General features: G+C 68.2%; 4 protein-coding genes across 4 annotated transcripts; 2 read left to right on the top strand and 2 right to left on the bottom strand.

Annotated features, from left to right (window-relative positions):
• Nucleotides 1–1,125: 1,125 nt before the first annotated feature.
• CHLNCDRAFT_142251 (hypothetical protein) lies at nt 1,126–2,644 on the top strand (the record flags this gene model as incomplete). Its single annotated transcript, XM_005850318.1, has 6 exons — nt 1,126–1,149; nt 1,284–1,417; nt 1,577–1,718; nt 1,884–1,948; nt 2,046–2,187; nt 2,318–2,644. 6 exons carry the CDS (start codon nt 1,126–1,128, stop codon nt 2,642–2,644), a joined length of 834 nt encoding a protein of 277 aa, XP_005850380.1.
• Nucleotides 2,645–2,947: 303 nt separating this feature from the next.
• On the bottom strand, nt 2,948–4,321 carry CHLNCDRAFT_20737 (hypothetical protein; the record flags this gene model as incomplete). Its single annotated transcript, XM_005850075.1, has 4 exons — nt 2,948–3,108; nt 3,333–3,530; nt 3,693–3,802; nt 4,002–4,321. Coding segments are annotated over 4 exons (789 nt in total), but the record flags the coding sequence as incomplete, so codon positions are not given.
• An 886-nt stretch (nt 4,322–5,207) lies between these two features.
• Nucleotides 5,208–11,890, top strand: CHLNCDRAFT_57101 (hypothetical protein; the record flags this gene model as incomplete). The annotated part of the gene is made up of 18 exons (XM_005850317.1): nt 5,208–5,354; nt 5,513–5,676; nt 5,859–6,036; nt 6,162–6,482; nt 6,603–6,736; nt 6,837–7,075; nt 7,219–7,290; nt 7,489–7,633; nt 7,823–7,908; nt 8,114–8,199; nt 8,404–8,490; nt 8,691–8,823; nt 8,988–9,120; nt 9,231–9,953; nt 10,133–10,583; nt 10,747–10,914; nt 11,023–11,181; nt 11,576–11,890. 18 exons carry the CDS (start codon nt 5,208–5,210, stop codon nt 11,888–11,890), a joined length of 3,741 nt encoding a protein of 1,246 aa, XP_005850379.1.
• A 47-nt stretch (nt 11,891–11,937) lies between these two features.
• On the bottom strand, nt 11,938–21,478 carry CHLNCDRAFT_142248 (hypothetical protein; the record flags this gene model as incomplete). The annotated part of the gene is made up of 17 exons (XM_005850074.1): nt 11,938–11,969; nt 12,130–12,331; nt 12,508–12,955; nt 13,056–13,202; nt 13,365–13,753; nt 14,178–14,684; nt 14,795–15,178; nt 15,337–15,432; nt 15,546–15,705; nt 15,830–15,979; nt 16,013–16,186; nt 16,310–17,225; nt 17,372–17,854; nt 17,980–18,079; nt 18,326–18,611; nt 20,980–21,023; nt 21,149–21,478. The coding sequence occupies 17 exons, from the start codon at nt 21,476–21,478 to the stop codon at nt 11,938–11,940; spliced, it is 4,848 nt and encodes a 1,615-aa protein (XP_005850136.1).
• Nucleotides 21,479–23,336: the final 1,858 nt, after the last annotated feature.

Below are 23,336 nucleotides of genomic sequence, written 5' to 3'. Positions count from 1 at the left end.
CTTTGAAAATACAGCCTCAAAGAGCAAAAAGCCGGCCCCCGCCACTGTCCTTGCCCCGTCTGCAGCTGCGCCGGGCGGTCCTGCGACCTCCCTGACACGTTGATGTAGTTTATGAGAGTGTTTGGAGAAATAAGGGGCAGGATGGGGAGCAAGGAAGGCTGTTTTGGGCTTGGGGCCTGACTGCCGCTACGCCCGCTGTGGGTTTCCAAATGCAGGCAGATGCAAACAGAGGGCGAAGGGTGGGCGCCCCTCCCACGCTTGTCATTGCTACTGCACCTGCGGCGATAAGAGCACTCGCAACATGGCTGTACTGTCGACTGCCACCAGCCAGGCTGCATGACTGGGGCAGAGGCGTCTCGTCTCTCCCAGTTGCACAGTTCCCTGTTTTACAGGCCGGCGGCGCTCCTGCTGATTCTCTTGGCGGCATGGGGTGCCGTCAGCCTGCGTGGCCACCTGCCCCGGCTGCCGCTGGTGGAGTGGTTGGGCGGTGCGCCGCCGCCGCTCGGTGCGTCGCCGCCACACACCAGCAGCATTGTGAAGTGGGCGGCGGCCCCTGATGCCCTTGCCTACCTGACACCCCACTCACGCTGCCTTCTAGACACCAGTGGTGAGTAGGCAGGCCATGACACCATGTTGGCGGCTGGAAGCTGCCCACTCTTGCATTGCATTGCCCTGGCAGGCGGGCATCCACTGGCCGCTGCCTCCTGGCAGCCCCTGCTGGTGCAGAGACAGAGCAGCAGCGTTGCCACACACGTTTGTGGCAGCAGCCGTGTTCCCACACGACGGTCGCCACTCATGCTGCAGGCGCTGTGCACCTGTCGCCGGAGCGGGGCAGCAGGCCCCCTTTGCCTTTGACATGAGCAGCCTGCCCACGTGGAGCGAGTCCTGCTCACACTGCCCCCCAGAGCACCACAAGTGGCCAGTCTGCTGTGGCGTGTGTCATTTTGCGGGGCGCCTCACTTGCGACTCGCTGTACCCAGGTGGGGGCGCAGGCAAGCGGGTGCCTGCCAGTGGGAGGAGGCCGGACACTCGGGCCTGGTGCCGGTGTGTGCTCCTCAGCCAACCCTGCCTGTTGCATTTTACCCTGCAGGCCAGAACCGGTCTGTGATTGCCGCCAGGTTTCTGATGTCGATGGGCCATCGGCTGCGGGTGCGGGGGACAGACGTGGCAGTGGGCATTGGCAGGCATGCCCGATGAGGCGCTGCTGGAAGGGGCAGCCTGTCATTCTCATCTGCATCACTCCTCATGCTGGCTTGTGCATTTGTGGCGGCCGCGCCCTGCAGGATTTTTCTCCCTGCGAGCTGTTTGCTCGCATCCGTGGCCGCACGCTGTGGCTGATGGGAGACAGCCAGGCATACAACCTGTACTACGCGCTGGAGTGCTTCCTCCGCGAGTTTGCGCCCTCCCTGCGCCGCACGTGGGTGCCCCTGCGCCTCCGCATTGGGCATGGGGTTCGCAGCTGGGAGACCTCTGCAGCGCATGGCTAGGCACCTGTGCAGCCAGCCAGCCGCCGTCTGCACATATCCTGTCACAGCGTGACTTGCTTCGCTTGGCTTGGGACCCTGCCCACATGTAGGCCACCCATCCCAGAGGCCGACAACCAGAAGCTCGTCACGGTGCACACCCCGCGGCCCTACGCGCCAGTGTGCCTGGAGCTGGCGGCGGCGACGCGCGTGTGCACTGTGCGGGTGGATGTGGTCGAGCATGTGCGGGAGCTGGTGAGGCAAGGAAGTGGTGGGTTGTGGGGGGGTGGATGCGTGGTGGTGGTGTGGTGGTGGTGTGTAACGGGAGCATGAGTGGTAGACATGCTAGACATGCTGCGGTGGCGATGATCAAGTGCATGCTCCCACAACCGCTGCCCCTGTGCGGGGCTGCCGCTGCAGCTGTTCCCTGCGTTCCGGAAGCACTTGCCCCACTTCAAGCGCGACCTGGTAGTGTTCAACTTTGGGTGAGTCTCGGTGGAAGGCTTGGCGTGCCACCTGTCCTTGCCTGTGACACGCTGCCGAGTGCTGCCTACCTGGGGCTTCCCTGCCACCCATCCACAGGCTGCACTACCCCTGGCCGGGCGCGGGTGGGGAGGCCTTTGATGCCAGCCCATTGTATCAAGCCCTGGTCGCGCACGCGCTGTGGTGGGATGAGCAGCGGGCGGAGCTGCCGCCCATGATTTGGATGGACACCCCGGTACAGGTAGGGGGCAGGCGAGATGCTTTCAGGAATAAGAACATATGACATACTGCAGCCTGGGCCCACCGCCTGCGCCGCTCAGCACGCCTCACAGCCGCTCGCATCAACCCCGCCCTGCCACTGCCTGCCGCAGCACTTCAAGTCGCCGTCGGGGGTGCGCCCCCCAAACAACACCGTTCCCTACAACTGCACCATGCTGGATGCCTGGCTCCGGAAGGAGCCGCTTGCAATGGCAGGTGGCCCATACAACGCCCCGCTGGCTGGCCTCATACACTACATCGCGGACGCTCACTTGCAGACCTGGGCAGCCACGGCGCCCATGTGGGGCACCCACCTGCCGGGCGAGTGCAGCCACTGGTGCCACCCCTCCGCCTACAGGCTCTGGATGCACCTGCTCAACAACATGCTGCACGAATCGCGGCTGGGAAACGCGGTGCGCCCGGCACTAGGCAAAGGGTGAACCCCGACCCGCTGCCCACTTGAATTTTGCACTCCAACTCCCAACACTGCAGACCTCCTGTCTCCTGTTTCCAGTTCATTGCCTCCCCGCTGACCCATTTCATTGCACCTCAGTCTTGACCTTGCCACGCCCCTGTCGCAAACCATGCAATAGTGGCTGCTCATCTTCTCTGCCAGACTCTCACCAACCAGAGTGGGTCCTATTCACAAGGGCCGTGTCGTTGGCAGCTGTGTGCAATCGGTTAGCAACAAAGTCGAGCAGAGGAATTAACAGTGCCAAGTGCTGCTAGAATCAGATGCATGGTCATGCCTCCATTGGCGTTGGCTGCTGCTCAGGCCCGCCCTCCTCGCACGCCCAGATCTTGATGGTGCCATCGCCAGCCTGGCCGCCGCTGGCGATGAGCTGGCGCCCCACCGCCGCATCCACCGCCAGCACCGTGCTGCAGTGGCCGTCCCCTGGGGCGTCTGCGCTGGGGCGCCCCCGCAGGATGCCAGCTATCTGCGGTGCAGAGGGCAGCAGCAGGGAGGTGAGATTTCAGGTGCGTGAAGTGGGTTGGGGTCGAGCAAGGGGGGCAGGGAATGCAGCTACTTCCAGCTCATCACTCCGCCATCATGCATCCCCCAACCTGTGCGCAAGCCAGTCAAGCCCCTCCACCCCGGCACAACCAAGGCAGGACCGTGCGTCACACCCACCTTCCTGGTCTGCAGGTCCCACACATACACGTGGTGGTCCTCGCTGCCGCACGCCACGTACTTGTGGCGGGGGTCGGGGCTGTGCGTCACAAACACGGCCTGGCAGCAGCTGTGCTGGCTGAGGTGCCCCACATACGTCTTCTTCACCTTGCGCACATGTGGGTCCCACAGCAGCAGCCGGCTGTCCAGCGTGGCTGCACGGCAGGCGAGCAGGGGGTACGGCGTGAGCACGCTTGCTGCCGTCGCCACAACCACCGAGCGCTTTCCTAGCGCCTGCCGGCCAGCCCGTGCCTGCTGGCCTCCCTGCCAGCCTCCCCAGACAGCCTCCCTGCTGCCGCCCAACAACAACGACTCACCCGTGAGCAGGTATTTGCCGTTGGGCGTGAAGCGCACGCAGGACAGCGCAGGGTTGGCCGTGTCTGTCAAGCTGGCCTGGCACCGGCCCGTCCCCGTGTGCCACACCCGCCTGCAGGCAGCAGGCAGCGGCGAGGGCACGCGATGCAGCGGGGTCCACGGTGGGTGTGGTTCCTTGCCACCACTGACTGTTGGATGCGTGTGCTCCCACAGCACGCAGGAGGCGGCATGCTGCCCCGCCCAAGCTGCTGCTCAATGCTCCCTCACCCCACACACACAGCCTGTGGCCCCCCTCCGCCTCCCCCGCTCACGTCAGGCCGTCAAAGGAGCAGCTGGCGATGAGCTCGTTCAGGCCCGGCTCGCCGCTGAAGTGCACGCCAGACACCGGGTCGGAGTGGCCTGGGATGAACTTGATGGGGCGGCAGTTCACCACATCCCACACAATCACCACCTCGTCAAACCCGCCGCTGACCAGCAGGTTGGAGCCGGCGGAGAAGGCGCAGCAGACGACGTAGTGGGTGTGGCCCAGCAGGAGGCGCACGGTGCCGCCGGTGGCGGCGTCCCACACCCGCAGCGTTTTGTCGTCCGAGGCGGTGGCCAGGTAGCGGCCGTCGTGCGTCCACGCCACGTCTGCACGCACGCCAGCGGCGCAACGCCGCGCACCGGTGGGCACCAGGCCAACACGCGCAGGAGGCACGCAGGGCAGCAGCGCACGGGGCAGTCCCAGCAGCGCTCTGGCTGCTGGCTGGCCATCAAGGTCAGGAAGCAGCGCAGAAAGGCGCGCCTCCTCCTGCACCAGCTGACGGGGCTGCAAGGCATCAGCCGGCCAGCAAGCAGCACTCGCCCGAGATGCCCGCAATGTGCCCCTTCAGCGTTTGCAGCAGCTCCCCCGTGTCTGTGTCCCAGATCATGGCAGTGCCATCGTTGCTCGCACTGGCCAGGCGCTTGCCCTCGCCGTCAAACCGAACGCTCGTCACCGCCACCTTGCCGTCGCTCATGCCGGCGCCGCTGCTCCGCCGGCCGTGGCCCCGCAGCGTGTGCCTCAGGCGGTAGCCTGGGAGGTCTGGCAGATCATCGCGGGGTCTATACTGGCTATATTGGCCGGAGGTGGGCAGCGAGGGCTGGGCGGGGCCTGCCGCAGCTTGCAAGTCTGCTCCTGCTGCAGCTGCTGGGCCTGAAGGCTCGCCGCCTGCCCCATTCATGCGTGGCGCGGCGTCATCGGGAGCCGCCTGCGCCATGAAGCGATCCCTGCGGGAGAGATGTCGTGTGCAACGAGGACACAAGCTGATGGGTGTCTGGCGTGCATGCCCAATTACGTGTGCACGATCCAGTGTGCACAGTCCCTTCCTGCCTTGCTGGCGCGGGACGTTTGACTGCCATCGCGTGTTGCGTTCAATTGGGGGGCCGGCTGCATCGCCCATCTCGATCGATCACTTTTGTGCGCCTTTAGGCCTGACCAGGGGTGCGGGAAGCGGCAGGGAGGCCAAACTGGGCCACACTAGCGGCACTGAACTGCCATGAGTGGCGCCCCAGACGTGGAGGAGGAGCCGAACAGCGGTCTGAGGCTTGTTGAGGAGGCGCCAGAGCTGCGGCAGCTCCTGGAGCGGGTGGACGGCAGCGCTGGCGAGCAGGCGGAGGCCGTCTTCCCTCGCTTCGCCCAGATTGTGAGCCCAACAGACGGCAGATGGATTCACGCATTGCACTGCATTGTCAGACCTGCCGCCATGCCGCACCGCCACTGCCGCCATGGCGCCGCCGCCGCTTTCGGCCCTGCTGCACCTCCCCAGCCGACATTTCATGCCCTTTGCCCTCCGGCCTGCAGTTGAGCAAGTACCAAGAGCAGGCGCAGCTGCTGGACCCGCTGTTGGAGGGCGCGGTGCAGCCGCTGGCAGCGCTGCTGCGCGCCCAAGCCGCCGACCCGGCCGCGGCCGACCTGCAGCGCGTGCGTGGCGTCAGCCGCCTGCTCTGGCAGCTCTCCATGGTCAGGTGTGTGGCTGGGGTCTGTGCGCTGCAAAGCTGGGGATGGTGGCAAGTTCAGAGCCGTGGGGAAGTTATTGCCAGCCAGCACCAGTCGCATGAAGAGTACAGTCCTGCGGGCGGAGGGGCCGCCACGTACTGGCTCATGCCCCCTGTGCACCTCTCGCATGCCGCGCCATCATTGCTCGCAGGGGGTACAAGACGGTGCTGCGCTTCTTCCCCAACGACGTCGCCAGCTTTGAGCCGGTGGTGGCGCTGCTGGTGCACCTAGATGACGTGGAGCGGCAGCAGCGGCAGGAGGGTGGCGCGCCGCGGCTGGAGGATGGGCAGGGCCTGTGGGAGGCTCAGGCAAGGCCGCTGCACGGACTGGTGCCGCCTCGCCACTTGAACCCGTGCTGCGTGGCTGCTGCCTCAGGACCGCATCCGCTTCTATGGCTGCCGGGGCACGGCCTCGCCTTGCTGACGCCTGGCGACAAGGCCCTGTGCTGCCGCAGTACGTGCTCCTGCTGTGGCTGTCCATGCTGGTGCTGATCCCCTTTGACATCGTCCTGGTCGACTCCTCCCTGGGCGGCGCCGCCACAGGGCAGGCAGCGGCAGCAGGCAGTGCAGCGGGCGCCGGCTACCCTCCCCTTGTGGGCACCATCCTGCGCCTGTGCCAGCGCTACCTGGCCAGCCCCGGCAGCACGCGCGAGATGGCGGCGGTGGTGCTGGGCCGACTGCTGACGCGGCCCGACATGGCGCCCACGCTGCGCGAGTTCCTGGGGTGGGGCTGCCAGGCGCTGGGCAGCGGCGACAGCCAGCGCGCATCCTTCCTGGTGCCAGGTGGGGAGCCAGGGCAGCTCGAGAGGTGCCGCCGCTGGTGCGCAGTGCCGGCACCACGCCTCCTGCGCCCGCCACTGCAGCTGACCATGTTCCCTGGCCGCCCCGCTGTGCAGGGCACGGCGCTGGCCTTTGCCACCCTGTTCAAGCTGGGCCAGCGCTCCGCCCTGCTGGCGCCAGCGGCGCAGGTCTTCCCCTATGCGGTGCAGCTGCTGGGCAGCCAGCTGGCAGCCACCAACGCCCTGGCCAGGTGGGCGCCGGGCGGTCCTTGCGGCTGCGGGTGCCCAGCCCAGCTGCCGGGCATGCTGTGCTGTGTGCTTGTCCCACCTGTCATGCCCCTGCTGCCGCAGGAAGCTGGCTGTGAAGCTGATCCAACGCATCGGCCTCATCTTCCTGCGCCCCCGCACCGCCGCCTGGCGCTACCAGAAGGGGCAGAAGAGCAGCATCGTCGCCAACCTGGGCGGCGGCGGCGGCAGCGGCAGCGGCACTGCAGCCGCCGCTGCGGAAGCGCAGCAGCGCGCGGCGGCAGCGGCAGCAGCGGCGGAGGCGGAGGCGGAGGAGGATGTGGAGCACGCGGAGCAGCTGGAAGGTGCGCTTTTATGCCTGCCTGGTTGTGATGGCCAGCCTTGGCCGCCTCCCTGTTTCGCCCAACACCAAGCCTGCTAGTGCTGGAGCCGACGCCGGTGTCGATGCCGAGTCTGGCTGTGGTGCGCCCTGGTGCCTCTCCCGCAGGCGTGATAGAGGCGCTGCTGACGGGGCTGGCCGACCGCGACACGGTGGTGCGCTGGTCGGCGGCCAAGGGGGGTGGGCGCGTGACGGGGCGCCTGCCACGCGACTTGGCGGATGATGTTGTGGCCTCGCTGCTGGAACCTTCTTCGCCCCGGGTGAGGGAGCGGGCGGGCGCACAGCATACGCATGGTGCTGGGGTGCATGTGAGGCTCAGGGAGGGAGCACAGCAGGGCTGTGAGGCCTGCCTGTGGGATGGTACCCCCCCCCCCGCAGGTGCCAGCGACACCGCCTGGCACGGCGGGTGCCTGGGCCTGGCTGAGCTGGCGCGGCGCGGCCTGCTGCTGCCCGAGCGGCTGCCGGCGGTGGCGCCGCTGGTGGTGCGGGCGCTGGAGTATGATGTGCGGCGAGGGCACTGCAGGTTGGAGGCAGGCCGGGGCCGGGGCGTGGTGGGGGGCGGGTGCGTGCGTGTGTTTGGTGGCGGGCGGCAGAAAGGGAGGAATGGCAGCTGCGCGTACTTGACCCATGCCGGTGGTACAGGCAGCACGGGCAGCACAGGCAGCACACAGACCGCAGCCATGCCCCGCTGCCGCACTCCCCCTGCCTGCAGCGTGGGGGCGCACGTGCGGGATGCTGCTGCCTATGTGTGCTGGGCCTTTGCGCGTGCATACTCGCCTGAGGCGCTGGGGGCCACCGGTGAGTGGGCGGGGCCCGCGGGGGGGCAGCGAGGACGGCCAGCATGGAGCGGGGCTGACCACGGGCGCTGCTGGCCAACAACCGCGGGTGGCGGAGGGTGTCGCATGGGGCTGTTTGAAATGGATCAGCCTCTGCCCACCCCCTGCCCAGCCGCTGACTGCACCCCTTTGGCTGCCTCCCCGCTGCCGCCGCCTGGCTCGCGCAGTGGCTGCGCTGGCGCCCGCCCTCATCACGGCCGCCTGTTACGACCGGAAGGTCAACTGCCGGCGCGCCGCGGCCGCCGCCTTCCAGGTGTGGCGCCAGCGGGGGCGTCACCCGTGGTACCGGCACCTTCTTGGGCCCTGCCCTGCCTGGCAGTGCCTGCACGAGATGCCCTGGATGGGCCGGTGGGCCGCATGCAGCGGTGGTCCTGCAGCCACATCACCAGAGTCGCCGCTCCTGTGCAGCCCTGCCTGCGCCTGAGTGGTGGCTGCCCGCCTGCCTGCCTGCCCGCAGGAGTGCGTGGGCCGGCTGGGCGCCTTCCCTCACGGCATCGACATCCTCACCGCCGCAGACTACTTCACCGTCTCCGCGCGGCAAAACGTGGGCCCCCCCGGCGCATCTGCTGCCTCCGCTGCCGCGCCAGCGCCGCTGTGGGCAGCACGCCTTCCTGCTCCGTCTGCCTGCCAGTCTGCAAACATGATGGCTCCAGTGTGCAGCCCTCGTCACCTGGCTACCTTCCTCCTGGGAAACATAGTCAACCTTGTTGCTCACCCCCCATGCCACTCCCGCCCGCCCTGCAGGCCTACCTGTGTGTGGCTCCCTATGTGGCCTCCTTCCCCGAGTACTTCCAGCCCCTGGCCTGGCACCTGCTGCGCAGCAAGCTGCGGCACTGGGAGAAGGGGCTGCGCGAGCTGGCGGCGCAGGCGCTGGCGGGTGAGCCGGGCGGGCGGCGTGTGTGGTGGTGGTGTGGAGGGGCTTGCAGATGATGTGTGGGGTGTGGGGGGTGTTTCGTTTTTTCGGCGGATTGGATGCTTCGCTACCATCCAAGGCACTGCGCCCAAGCAGGCAGCTCTGCGCGATGCCCCTGCATTTTGCAGCCCTGGTGCCGCACCGCCCCGCTTTCTTCCTGGACGAGGCGCTGCCCTTCCTGCTGCCCCTCTGCACCGACGGCGTGCTGGAGGCCCGCCACGGCGCCGTGGCGGCGGTGGCGGAGCTGCTGCCGGCGCTCAGGTGGGCAGCGTGTGTGTGTGTGGGGTGAGCGGAAGGCCACCCAGCGGGCACCTGGCTGATGCACTCGCTTGCCGCTCTACGCCCCTGTTGCTGCTTCCTCTGCCCAGCAGGCTGGCACGCGTGGAGCTGCCTGCGGATCTGGAGGCGGCAGCGGCAGACATCGTGCTGGCCGTCGAGCGCGGGCGGCTGACGCGCGGCAAGGGCGGCGAGGTGCTGCGCCCCGCCATCTGCCGCCTGGTGCAGACCACGGCGGCTGCGGGGCTGGCGCTGCGGGATGAGCAGCGGGAGTGCCTGTTGGGCCAGCTGCGGGACAACCTGCGCCACGCGACGCCCGAGGTCCAGGCGGCCGCGGCGGCGGCGCTGGCCGCCTTTGCGGCGCGCTACCTGCCGCACGCCAGCCCCGCCGCGCAGCAGCAGCTGGTGCAACACTTTGCGGCGGCGCTGGGCGACGTCGGCAACGTGGCGGCGCGGCGCGGGGGGGCGCTGGCGCTCGGCGCGCTGCCACGCTTTCTGCTGGAGCCGCGGCAGGCTGAGGTGCTGGCGGCGCTGGCGGCGGCCAGCGTGCCGGAGGAGGCGGCAGAGGCGCGGGATGCGGAGACGCGTGTGAACGCGGCCAAGGCGTTGGCCCAAGTGGCGCTCACCCTGCTGGGCCAGGGCGCGGCAGCAGCCCCAGGCAGTGCCAACACCGGCGGCCCTGATGGAGCCGACGCCAGCAGCGGCAGCGGTGGCAGCGGCAGCGGTGTGTGCCTGCCCGCCGAGGCCTTGCAGCAGGCCTGCGATGCGGTGGTGGCGCCGCTGCTGGCAGCGCTAGACGACTACAGCATTGACAACAGGTGAGCGGAAGGGCTGCCGTGTATTGGTGCTGCCTGGTTCATTTGTTGAAGGAAGGCTGGGATGCGCTCTGTGCGGCATCCTGCGCCACCGGCCTTCTGCTGCGGCATTGCAGCAGGCAATTTAGGTAGGGCATCTGCCCACCTGCTGCTGCCACCACCCCTCCATCCTTCTGTTGCAGGGGCGATGTGGGCAGCTGGGTGCGGGAGGCTGCGATGGAGGGCCTGGCCCGCCTGCTGCCGCTCCTGCTGCCCGCCAGCCAGGCGCACCCCGCGCAGCAGCAGCAGCTGGTGGCCCTGGCCCAGCAAGCCCTGCTGGCGCTGCTGCGGCAGGCGGTGGAGCGCATAGCGCGCATGCGGGAGGCCGCGGACGCCTGCCTGCAGCAGCTGCTGCCTGCCGCGGCGGCGGCGGGGGTGCCGCTGGCGGCCGACCTGGCGGCGGCCGTGGCGGGGCGGCCTGTGGAGGAGTTTGGCAGCCTGGAGGCGCTGCCGCAGCTGGCGGCGCTGGTGGCGCGCCCCGAGGTGCAGCCGGCGCTGCTGGAGGGCCTGACCTTCAGCATCGGCGGGCTGGATGCGCAGCTGGGCGCCGCCGCGGGCAACGCGCTGGCGGATGCCGTACAGGAGCAGCTGCAGGTGCGCTGCACCGGGGGAGGCAGGCGCCCCAGGCGGGCACCTACCATCGTTCCTGCTTTCGTGCTGCGACGCCGACTGTGCTTGGCTTGGCTCGCCACCGCTCGCCTCCCTCGCACCTCATGAGCCTTGCTGTGCTCCTCCTCCGCCGCCTCCACTGCCGCAGGAGGACCTGCCCCGCCTGGAGCAGCTGGGCTCCAGCCTGCTGGCGGTGTGGCGACGCCACCGCCGCGGCGGCCGCATGTGCACCCCGCTGCTGCTCGCCGCCGACCTGCTGCTGAGCCGCACGGCGCTGCGCGACTTGCAGCCGCCGCACTCGGCATTTCCCGAGCAGGTGGGCTGGTCGTGTGCCAGAGGCAGCCTGCTTACCGCTTGGCTTTTGCATCTCGCCTTGTAGTGAGCTGTGTTTATTGACCCATGCTGGCTTCCCACTGCCCTGCAGCTGCTGGAGCTCGTGAGGGAGGAGGTCAAGGGGTGCACCGATGTGCCGCGCCTGCATGCCGCTGCGGGCGTGCTGTGCCAGCTGGCGAGCCTTGAGGAGCCGGTCCGCAGCGGCGCCCTGCGTGCGGCGCTGGGCATGCTGGGCAACCGCTACCCGAAGGTGCGGGAGGGTGCTGTGTGGGGAGGTCCCACGGCACCATCCGAACCCTCGTTGGGAGCCCCAGTCGGCTAGTTCCCTTTAAATCTGCCCACTGAATGATGGTGGAATGAACAAGTATTCTAGGGTTTCAATTGTTTTTTTGATGTATTTATTGATCGATTGTTTGATTGAATGATTGAAACAGCTCCTCTCTTCTTCTGCTGCTCTCGATTTCGACTTCGGATATCCGACTTCGGATATCCGACGTCGGCCTTCCGATTTCGAACGTCGGCCATCCGATTTCGAACATCCTCCGATTTCGAACATCTTCTGCTCCATCTCCTGTGCTGCTGCCACCTGCCCTTCCTCATTGGCACCGCTCCCGCTCCCCATCCCCCCCATCCCGTGTGCGCAGGTGCGGCGGTACGCTGCGGAGCAGCTCTACACCATGCTGCTGACCTTCGAGCCCGCCGAGGACGGCAGTCAGGATGTGGAGGCGGCCATGGAGCTGGTCAGCGCCACCGCCTGGGACGGCCCGTTGGAGGGAGTGCGGCAGGCACGGGCGCAGGTGTTCAGCTGCTTCGGCCTGCCCGAGCCGGTGGCTGTGGTGGCCAGGCCGCAGTCGGCCCAACCAGCGGCGGACGCTGGAGCAAGCAAGCCAGGCGGCGCTGCCGTGGACGAGAACGCTAGCTACCAGGCCCTGCTCACTCACACACTACGAGGCATGTGAACTGGTGTACCTGCGCACCCTGTAATGCTCTGTCCAAGCGCACTTCATTACACCCACACAACCCCTCGCTGCTTGTCGTCTGTTTCATTCAAGGCTGCCTCCTGCAAACGCTCCAGATCGGAACAGGCTCCTTGCAGCCCACCTGCTCCCAGTGTTGAACCGGGCAGCCCCCCCTTTTCCTGTCTGCGCTGCTGCACCCTCACCGACAGCCCGCCAGGCCCGGCACTCCTGTCTCGCACCCGACATCGCCCCGCTGCCGTCGGCGGCGCTGCTGGTGCTGTCGCTGCTGCTTTCCGCTGTTCCCGGGCCCGCCGCCATCAGTGCCACGCTCCAGATCAGCTTGCTGTCGGCATCGGGCGCCCGCGGCGAGGCAAAGGGCGAGCCGGGGTCGGGATCGGCTTGCATGGCTCGGGTGAAGGCAGCCCACAGAGTGAAGAGTTCCTAGGCAGGTCCAGGGTTGCAAGGTGAGCAAAGTGAGGGCAATGCTATAATTCAGTGGCTGCCTGCAACGCCCAGTCCTTTCCATCATGATGCGTCTATCGTACCTGAAGCAGCACTGCGTCCCGCCTGGCAGCCATCTGGCCGGCCCTTGCTGCCCGGTGGTGTGCCGCTCCTACCGCCACCAGCCAGCGCTGCCAGCAGCGGGCCAGCAGAGCCCGGCGTGTGCTGCCAGCACCATCCAGGCTGGTGAGCAGGCCTGCCAGCCGTTGGCGCCGCAGCTCGCCCAGAGCCATCCACATAACCCAGCGCTGACAGGCTCGCAACACCACCTGGTGGCTGGCAAAGGCATCTGCAGCCGCCTCCTTCTGATGCTGCTCCACAGCAGCTGCCGCCAGTACAGCCGACCATGACGTCAGCGCTCGGCGCAGCACCACAGCAGCATAGTGCTGGGTGCTGCGCTCTGCCTGCGCCCTCTTGACCACCCGGTGCCGATGGTAGGCTAACAGGCAGCAGAAGGCAGAGCGCATGCTGCCCTGCAGGCACTGAGCGAAGCGCTCCTGCACCCGCTGCGATACCTGCGTACGTGCCTGCCATACCACGAATGACGATGCCACCAGCTCCCGCCTGCGTCAGTCATCATGTGTGTGCGTCACATCGCCGAAGGCAGGGCAGCTCACGCATGGCCCATGCATCCAGCCCAGACACCAGTGCTGCGCCACCCCACCTGCGCTGGCGTATGATGGCATCCCCGATGTGCACCGCCTCCCTCACTGCCTGCTGCTTGCGGGCAAACATGGCACGCTTCACAGCCATGACGGCCACCTCAGAGCGGTAGGCAGTGAAGGAACGAGCCAGCAGGCTCTCACTCAGCCTGCCAGCCGCAGCCACCAGCTGCGCTTTGCCAGCACGGCGTGCTGCCACAAACAAAGCCCACGCCTGCCAGGCATCGCTCAGACTGTCCATCCGCCACCGTGCCACTGCCAGGCTCAGCTTCTGGCTGCGCTCCCTCCAAGCAGCATGATGCGCCCGCCACCTCCTGAAAGCCTTGAGCAGGTGGCTGCGCTGCCATAGCTGCACGGCCAGCAGCAGCTTGGATGCCGCCACACGCCTTGCCTCCACAAAGCGCTGCCAGCCCCGCCACACCACAAGCAGCCGGAAGCCGCGCAGGGACTGCACAGCATGCAGCAGCTGGAGCATCTGCTGATGCCGGAGCTCCACCCGCTGCCGCCAGCCGCCCAAAGCGGCACGCAGCTGGCAGCTGCGCCAGGTGGCCACCGCCAGCTGCAGCCTCCCAGCCTTGTGGCGGCGCTGTGCCAGCCAGCTGCGCCAGCGTGACAGCGCCTTGGCGGCGGTGTGGTGCGCCATGCGGGCTGTCACCTGCCCCATGCAGGCGCGCAGCCGGGCTCGCTCCTGGGTGGTGATCTGGCGAGGCAGGGAAGGAGGCAGGAGGCAGTTTGGGGTGTCAGCTAGCCGTTTGAGAGGCAGCAGCCCCAATCCCTGCCTCCCGGCCTGTCTGCGTGCCATGCTCCCCACTCACATGCCAGTGCTGAAGGGCACGGATGGCGGTGCCATGGCAAAGGCGCGTCGCCACGGCACAAATGCTGGCCTCCTCTGCCGCAGCCGCCTGCCAGGCAGCCAGGCTCTCCCGGGCCATGCGGGCCTGCCGTCGAGGCTGGAAGGCTTCGACTGTGGCACGGCGGGCAGTCTTGGCTGCCGCATAAGCTCTCCACTGCACGCAAGGGCTGTGAGCATGGGTGGCAGCCAGGCCAGGGCAGCAAGCAGAGAGAGGTATGGTGGCTCTTGGCAGCCGAGGTGCTCACACTGCCAGCAGGTCCAGCCCACCCACCTGGCTAACGCCCCTCGCCAGCGACAGGTGTGCCAGCCGACGGACTGTGCGGTCGCCCACAGAGCGCAGCTGCGCCCTCCTGGCCACGGCTGCTCGCCAGGCCCCCAGCGCCCGCACAGCGGCGCCGTGGCGCAGCCGCGCCACACACGCCTGCAACACCTGCACCTTTCCCAGGTGCAATGCATGCGCCTCCCTCCATGCCGCCAGCACCGATGCCAGCTGCACGTGCTGCCAGCGTGCCAGGACCACCCCAGCCTTGCCGCGCAGCACCTGAGCTCTGCCCACCGCCTGCCTCCATCCCCGGAACGCGGCAGCAGCGTGGGCGGCGCTCCAGTGCTGCAGCACGATGTGCAGGCGGGCAGCCTTGCGTCGGCGCTGGGCCACGGCGTGCTGCCAGGCCCGCCAGGCTCGTGCCAGCACTCCATGCATCATCTGCCTGATCGTCGTCTGGCCTCGGAGCTGCAGGCTGTGCCGCCAGTGCACCATCTCCTGCCATCCAGCATATGCCTGCATTCAAACACACAGCGCATTGGAAAACAGGATGGGTTGCATGGCGCTTAACGCAGAGTGACGCCACACTGCTGCCGTGGAAGGGGGTGCGTAGTCCTGCCCCATACCTTGAGTAGCAGCAGGCGATGGCGCTGCCTGGTGGCGGCCGCCTCGGCGGTGCTCTCGGCCGCACTGGTGCGCCATGTCTCGAATGCTCTCCGCAGGGCGCTGCCGGCAAAGCGCTCTGCTGCCCGTCGCACCAGCTGCCGCTTGCTGGCGGCTGTCACAGTAGCCTCCTGCCATGCCGCCAGGGCGGATGCCAGCCTGAGATGCTTCATGCGCAGCAGCACAGCAACCCCTCGGCTCCTGAGCGCCTTGCGGGCAGCCGCTGCCGCCCGCCAGGCGTTCCATGCAGACAGCAGGGCCCGGTGGTGTAGGCGTGCGGCTGCCACCCCCAGCAGCTCACGCTGGCGCTTCTCCAGCGGTGCCTGAAACCGCCATGCCGCAAACACCTGCAGGATGGAAGGGCAGAGGGAGCCAGGGGGATGTTGTTCTGATGCGTGCCTGCACTCTTTGCAGTCAATATGAAGAGACAGTCCCATACCACCTGTTCAATATCCCTCCCCCACACCTGGCCTGATGTCCTGCTCAAGCACCAGTTCTGTGCCACCTGGGCGATCGCTCGCAGGCGCACAGACAGGCGCGCCGCCTCGCGCCACGCCCGCATGCTCCACCACAGCCGTCGCTGGTGGAAGCTGTGGGCCACCTGCGGCGCCAGCGGGCACAGCACACCCTGGGAGGCCACCAGGCAGTGGCTGCACCCCCAGCACAGCTAGCATGCCATGTGAGGCTTGAATGGGTGCCTACCCACCCACCCACCTGGCGCAGGTAGCGCTGCCGTGCAGCCCACCACCTCCACAGCATGACGATGCGCTGCGCCGCGCCCAGGCTGGTCCTGGCCGCCACCTGCTGTGCCGCCCTGCGCAGCCGGCCAGCATACTCAGCAGCCCCACGCCAGGCGCCAAAGGCGAGCGCCAGCCTGCAGGGCACGGTTTTTTCGGCCCGCAGCGCTCTGGCGCAGGTTGGCTGGAAAGCAACCGTGGTCGCAGTTGCACCACGGTCAAGATGGCAGCCAAGGCGCGGCACAAGCTGTTCCCCCGCACCTGTAGCCCTGCATGTGGCCCACCGCCCGGTACTCAAGCGCCTCCTGCTCCCGCCGGCGCACCATCCGCACCACCAGCGCCAGCAGCGCCCTCCGCTGCAGCTGCCAGCAGTAGTGCTGCGCTGCCGCATCGTTCCATGCCCTGTGGCACCTGCAGGCGGCGGCCACAGCCCGCCACCCGTACCAGGCCTGCGCTGCCGTGTTGCCCGCCCAGAAGCTCGCCGCCTGCTGCAGCCGCGCCGACTTGGCCTGCCTGCGCCAGGCGTGGTCCCTCCACGACAGCCACGCCCGCCGCTGGCAGCTGTGGCTGAAGGCCGCCACCGCCGCGCGCAGCTGGCGCCGCCGCTGGGCGTGGTTCCTGCACACCAGATGGTGGGTAGACAAGGCGGAAGCAGCGCTGCAGGGTAAGAGGCTGCGCCAGGCCTGCACTTTCCAGGCTGCAAGCTGCTGGCCAGGGGCAGCTACAGCCAGGGCCCCTCACCGCAGGGTGGCAAAGCAGTGGCGGGCCAGCGAGTAGTAGAGATGTTTGTAGGCACGCAGGATGAGGGCGCGGTGGAGGCGCTGGCCGGCCAGCACAGCCCGCCACCTGTTGAGCGCTTGCATCATCAGCGCCAGCTCGTGCTGTCCCCGCAGCACAAACACCAGTTTCTTGGGGGAGGGGCGGCCGCGGCCCTCCGCCTGCGCAACCTGCTCCAGAGCAAAGCGGCGCTCGGCCGAGGTGGCGGCCGCCGAGTGCCAGGTGCGCAGCGCTGCCAGCAGGTGGCGGCGCTGGATGCGGAGCAGTACCTGACGCAGCCGCTGGTTCCGCCGCACGTGCTGCCTCAGGCTGGCAAAGGCGCGGGCCAGCAGCTGGTTGCATATGCGCAGCACCACGCCACGCGCGAGCTCGTCCGCCCGGGCAGCCACCTCTGCGCTGGCTGCGACATTCATGCGCCACCCGGCAAACGCCGACGCAAGCCGCCGGTGGAGCAGCCGGCGCAGGCAGGCCTCGGCCCGAGGCTTGAGCTCCAGCGGGCGCCTCAGGGCGGCCAGGGAGGCAGTCAGCAGGTGGCGCTGGTGGTACGCGTCGGCAGCAGCCTTGTAGCGCCGATGCCGCACATAGCTGCACCACTGACTCCAGGCCAGCGCCTGCTGCCGGTGCAGCAGCCGGAGCAGGCAGGCTTCCACCCTGCCCCGCCGCTCAGCCCGGCGAGCCACAAACCATCGCCAGCTGCACCAGGCCTTGGAAAGCGCGGCGTGCCTGAAGCGGGTCAGGGCGCGGCGCAGGGCTTGCTGCTCCGCCACCGCACCACGGTAGCGCTGGAAGGCCCGAGACAGAGTGCCCTGCATCCACCATCCCACCGCCGCCTCCAGCTGCCGGCGGTGCAGTTGGCGTGCTGCCAGGGCAGCCCTCCAGCCTGCAGGCATATGGGCAGGGGCAGGCAGACCTAGGCATGGCCAGCTGATGGGCCCCGGGGCTGAACGGGATGACAGCCCACAGAGTGGCCACCCAGCCATCTCAGCCACAGCCTCAGCCCCTAGAGCCTGCCACAAGTCAGCGCACCTGAGAATGCAGACGCCAGCGCTCGGCTCTGCCAGCGCTGCACAGCCACTGCCTGGCGGGTGGCAAGCTGGGCCCGCCAGGTGCAGAAGGCACGCCAGGACGCGAATGCCCGTGCCGTGCTCTGATGCATGAACCGCAGCACCACCGCCCTGGCGTGCCGCCGGAATTCGCAGTGTGCCAGCCAGGTGGCCCAGGCGCCGTGGAGCATGGCGTGCTGCCACAGAGCCACCGCCGCCCCTAGCTGCTGCTTCTTGACCCGCTGGAGGTGCAGGGCTTGGCGCCAGCAGTCCCAGGCCGCACGCTGGGCTGCGCCCCTCCACAGGTCCACAGCCCGCATGAGCTGGTGGCCCCTCTGCCGCTGCTCCGACACGCCCTCCCGGAAGCGCGCAAAGGCCAGGCAAAGCTCGCGGCGGCGTAGGCGCCCCAGGGCTGCCTCCACCACTCGCCGCTGGTGCGTGCGGCGCTGCGTGGCCTCTCGCCAGGCTGTAGCATGGAGAAGCAAGGAAGGCACCTTTCAGCGGCATGCACACCTGAGTGATATGTCCGGTGCAGGCGCATGCGTTCTGCCCGACAAGCGGCAGGTCGGGTCTGGCGGGTCCTTTGCTCACCAGCGAATGCAGCCGCCATCTGCCTGCTGCACCAGCGCGCCACCACCACCTGCAGCACGTGCCCAAGCTCCTTCTGCCGTGCACAGTGTGCCCGCCAGGTCTGCACAGCAACACAGCAGTGGGTGACAGACGCATGGGAAGGCAGGGAAACCGATTCAAGAGTCACCCCAAGACAAATCCACTCAGCGACCTCCCCACCTGGAATGCCTTCACAGTGGCATGGCTCTGGAAGAACACCGCCGCCTTGTGCACAGCTCTGACCTTCCATACCTGTACCATTCATGCCTGTATCTAAGCACAGCGAGATCCAGGTGCTGCCCAGGTGTGCCGCCAACCCTGCACGTACCTGGTAGCGCCAGGTGTTGAATGCCGAACCTAGCGCTGTGAGCAGCCAATGCCCGATAGCCGTCTCTAGCTGGCCTGCTGCTGCCTTCCTGGTCCTGATGTGCTCCACCCAGGCAACAAAGGCACTGGACAGCAACGGCTGGTGCCAGCGCTTGGCTGCCACCAGCAGCTTGGCCACCCGCGCCTGCTGCGCAGCCGCCGCCAGCCGCCAGGTGTTGAAGCCGGCCCACAGCGTCCTGCTCCTCAGCCTGGCGACACAGCCCTCCAGCTTACCACGTGTGCTGGACCTGTGCTCGGCAGCCAGGCGCCATGTGCTGAAAGCTGCTGTCAGGCTCCTGTTTGTAAGGTGAGCCAGAGCATTTCCGAGCTTGGCCCTGCTGTCTTGCCGAGCCCAGGTGCGCTGCTGCCACCCTCTGAATGCTGCTGCCAGATGCGTATTGTACCAGTAACCAACAGCCGCCTGTAGTTTGGCCCCCACCTCCCTCCTTGTGCTTGCAAAGGAACGCCAGGCAGCAAAGGCTGCTGCTGCACGCACGTTGAGCAGCCTGCCAGCCGCAGCCGCCAGCTGCGCTTTGCCAGCACGGCGTGCTGCCACAAACGAGGCCCACGCCTGCCAGGCAGCGCTCAGGCTGGCAGCATGCCACCGTGCCATTGCCAGGCTCAGCTTCTGGCTGCGCTCCCTCCAAGCAGCATGACGCGCCTGCCACCTCCTGAAAGCCTTGAGCAGGTGGCTGCGCTGCCATAGCTGAACAGCCAGCAGCAGCTTGGATGCTGCAACACGCCTTGCCTGCACAAAGCGCTGCCAGCCCCGCCACGCCGCAAGCAGCCGGAAGCCAAGCAGGGACCGCACAGCGTGCTGCAGCCGGAGCATCTGCTGATGCCGGAGCTCCACCCGCTGCCGCCAGCCGCCCAAAGCGGCACGCAGCTGGCAGCTGCGCCAGGCGGCCACGGCAAGCTGCAGCCTCCCGGCCTTGTGGCGACGCTGTGCCAGCCAGCTGCGCCAGCGTGACAGCGCCTTGGCGGCGGTGTGGTGCGCCATTCGGGCTGCCACCTGCCCCATGCAGGCACGCAGGCGGGCTCGCTCTTGGGTGGTGATCTGGCGAGGCAGGGAAGGAGGCAGGAGGCAGTTTGGGGTGTCAGCTAGCCGTTTGAGAGGCAGCAGCCCCAATCCCTGCCTCCCGGCCTGTCTGCGTGCCATGCTCCCCACTCACATGCCAGTGCTGAAGGGCACGGATGGCGGTGCCATGGCAAAGGCGCGTCGCCACGGCACGAATGCTGGCCTCCTCTGCCGCAGCCGCCTGCCAGGCAGCCAGGCTCTCCCGGGCCATGCGGGCCTGCCGTCGAGGCTGGAAGGCTTCGACTGTGGCACGGCGGGCAGTCTTGAATGCCGCATAAGCTCTCCACTGCACGCAAGGGCTGTGAGCATGGGTGGCAGCCAGGCCAGGGCAGCAAGCAGAGAGAGGCGTGGTGGCTCTTGGCAGCCGAGGTGCTCACACTGCCAGAAGGTCCAGCCCACCCACCTGGCTGAGGCCCCTCGCCAGCGACAGGTGTGCCAGCCGGCGGATTGTGCGGTCGCCCACAGAGTGCAGCTGCGCCCTCCTGGCCACGGCTGCTCGCCAGGCGCCCAGCGCCCGCACAGCAGCGCCGTGCCGCAGCCGCGCCACACACGCCTGCAACACGTGCACCTTTCCCAGGCGCAATGCATGCGCCTCCCTCCATGCCGCCAGCGCCGAGGCCAGCTGCAGGTGCTGCCAGCGTGCCAGGACCACCCCAGCCTTGCTGCGCAGCACCTGAGCTCTGCCCACCGCCTGCCTCCATCCCCGGAATGCAGCGGCAGCATGGGCGGCGCTCCAGTGCTGCAGCACGATGTGCAGGCGGGCAGCCTTGCGTCGGCGCTGGGCCACGGCGTGCTGCCAGGCCCGCCAAGCTCGTGCAAGCACTCCATGCCTGCGAACCAAGACGCCAAGGGGAGCTCTGTGTGGCGCCCAATAGGGCAGCCCTCAGGGTGCAGACATCCCATCAGGCACAACATTGCTTTCAAGGCTGCTCACCTCAGCAGGATGATGCAACGCTCCAGGCGGGCCCGCTTGGCGCCCCACTCAGCCACCCTGGTGCGCCAGTGCTGCCATGCGGCTGCCAGCAGGCGGTGGGCCAGACGAGCAGCACACCAGCGAGCTGCCTGCCACTTCATCACCAGCTCGCGCCATCGGCTGAAGCTGCGGCTGACCTGCCGGTTCATCATCTTTGCAAGGCACCGCTGCATCTTGTCCCGCCCATCGCATCGGTGCCGTGTGGCGGCGCGCCAGGCTCGCAGGTGCACCCTGAGCACAGTGCTGGTGGTCTTTGCTGCCAGGGCGGCACCACACCGAGCCAGCAGGGCCTGGCGCCGGGACTGCTGCCGCCAATTCCTCAAGACTGCGCGCCTGCATGTGAGCATGGCCAAGATACGTTGTACTTGCTTCACACGCACAGGTGGCATGCAAACCGAGTTGCAACAGTACCGGCCTCAAGCAGCAGCAGCCGCACCTGCACCGCCGCCGGTGTTGCCCTCTTGCCGCTTCCTGCTTGGCGGTTGCCCGCTCCGCCAGGCCACGCCATGCTACGAGCCGTGTGCTTGCCGTGTGCCCCTGCCAGTGGGCCACAGCTGCCAGGCACTTGATGCCCTTTGCTCTCCTGTGGGAGGCAGCCAGCCGCCACACCTGCAAGCAGGGCAGCAGGCAGGCTGAGCAGCGAGCGCTCTCGCTTGAGGCATCTTGTTCCCCAGCCTTGGATGTGCTGGGCTCCTCTGCCCCTGCCCATTGCCCTCTACGCCGCTCTGCATCACCTTGAGAATTGCCCGCAGGCTGCTGCGGTTGTAGTGCAGGCAGGCACGGCGGCCGAGTTCGGCCGCTTGCCCTGCCGCCTGTCGCCAGGTGAAGAAGGTACGGCGCAGCGCGCTGCCGGCCATCCTTCCCATCACCGCGGCTGCCACCGCCTGCTTGTGGATGCGCCAGGCGCGGAACCAGTGGCGCAGCAGCTGCTCCTGCCGGAAGTCCTCGGCACGGCTGCCGCCGCGCAGCTCTGCCACACGCTGCGCTGCGGCCGCAGAGCGAGCCAGGACGCGCCACTCGCCCCACATGCACCGCAGCACCTGCTGCTCCACCCCTGGGCTCATGAGCGGGGGAGCCTGTGCTGGTGCAGCAACGACTGGTGCTGTGGCCGGTGGCGCAGCGCTGGGCTGAAGGTAGGCCAGGATCCGGGGGCTGTCAGAAGCGCCGGTGTGGCTGGGTCCTGCCGCCGCTGGAGTGCAGTAGATGGGGGGATACTTGGCGCTGTGGGGGACTGGCTGGGGTCTGCTAATTGGGCTGGCATTCTGTTCATGATGATCCGGCTGTGGTGAGTGCTGCCCTGGAGCGGGGCAGGCTGGCACTCCTATGACGCGCAAAGGAGGGCTGCCCCAGATGGAGGCAGCTGAGGTAGGCGATCCTGCTGCCGCCCAGCCATGCTGCACATGCTCGTGCGGCACCAGTGGCGGCGGCACAACCACACACATGGCCACACTGCTCGCCGCCCCTGCGGATGCTGGCCGCCACGGCCCTGTTGCCTGCTGCCAACCGACCACCGCATCCTCCACAGGCGGGGATGCGCTACCCTTAAAAGCCCTGGCCCTGCCAGGCAACCCTGGCCCCGCAGCAGCGCTCCCCTGCCGCCACGCCTGAGCTGCCGCCTGCAATCCTGGCTGGGCCTCTGAGCTGGCCTCAGCGGCAGCGGGAGATGGAGCAGCAGCACAGCCAGCATGACGCTGCCAGGCCAGCAGTGCCGCCTCCAGCTGAGCAGCCCCTTCCTGCTGCTGGGCCTCGGCAGCAGTCCCGGGAGGCAGGCTCATAAAGCTGGCGGATTCCAGTTGGTCCCAGCCCGCAGCAGCAGGGGCCACGGCGGCAGCAGCACTAGCGGCACCTGCCGCGCTGGGCTGCTCTCCCTGAGGGCCCAGCGGCTGGTTGCAATGCAAGATCCCATCTAGGCCAGCCACACCACCGTGTGCATGCGCCGCTGCCCCAGGCTCATCAAGCTCCGGGCCGGCACGCGAGGGTTGCCAGGGCTGGCCACCATGCCAGGGTTGCCAGGGCTGGGCGGCAGCTGTGGCGCTGGCTGGCCTGCTGGCCTGGACTAAATGCTGAGCCCACCCTCCGATCGCGCTGACGTCGCAACAGTTCTCCTGGTCTGCCAGCGAGCTGCCCATACGGCACCGAAGCAGCACGTTCATCAACGTTTGCTGCTGCACCGGCGGCGCCGAATACCGCCTGCACGGGACGCGGCGACTCGGAGCAGGCGTGGCGAGGGTTTTTTTTCCGCCCTGTAAGGGCGGCCAGCACGTGCTGCAGGCTTGCAGGAGCGTGCCCGCCCACCCACCTGCAGTTGCTGCTGATTTCGCGGTAGAGCCGCCCCCACCAGTCGGGCTCCTCCCGGTCCAGGCCCAGGCGCAGCAGGATGCGGTAGAAGCGTGTGTCGCTCTGAGGCTCCAGCCCCGCGCCCTGCAGCACCCGCTGGTATGCCCGCAGCACCTGGGACAGAGTGGCCTGCGGTGCGGGAGTGGGAGGCGAGGAATGCGAGCGGGGGGCCGTGAGCTGCCACGACGTGGGAGGCCAGGGCTAGGCAGGGGCAGCGGCGACAGGCACGCTGCCCTGCGCCGCCTGTGCATCACCTGCTGCGGTACGCCCTGGGTCCCGGCGGCATCCAACTCCGCCTCGGCTGCCTTCAGAATTTCTGCCAGCACCGCCACATCCGTGGCGGTGTGCGCCTCGGCGGGCCTGGGGAGCGCCGAGTATGTGTCGTACGCGGCGCACAGCTGGAGCTGGTCTGTAAACCGCTCGCTGCGCCTCCACTCGTAGCCGCCGCCGCAGCGGCGCACCTGCGAGGGTGTGGTGGGAGTTTGGGAGGGCTGGGGCGATGGTCAATGGCCGAGTCAAATGGCGCCGGCGGGGGGCGGGGCGGAGCGCAGGCGGGGCCGCGCACCGCTGTGGGCGTGGGAGGCG

This window comes from Chlorella variabilis (assembly GCF_000147415.1).
Source record: "Chlorella variabilis unplaced genomic scaffold CHLNCscaffold_4, whole genome shotgun sequence".
Taxonomy (NCBI): domain Eukaryota; kingdom Viridiplantae; phylum Chlorophyta; class Trebouxiophyceae; order Chlorellales; family Chlorellaceae; genus Chlorella; species Chlorella variabilis.
The sequence above is the reverse complement of the archived record's forward strand: the minus strand, read 5'-3'. Positions and strand labels throughout refer to the sequence as shown.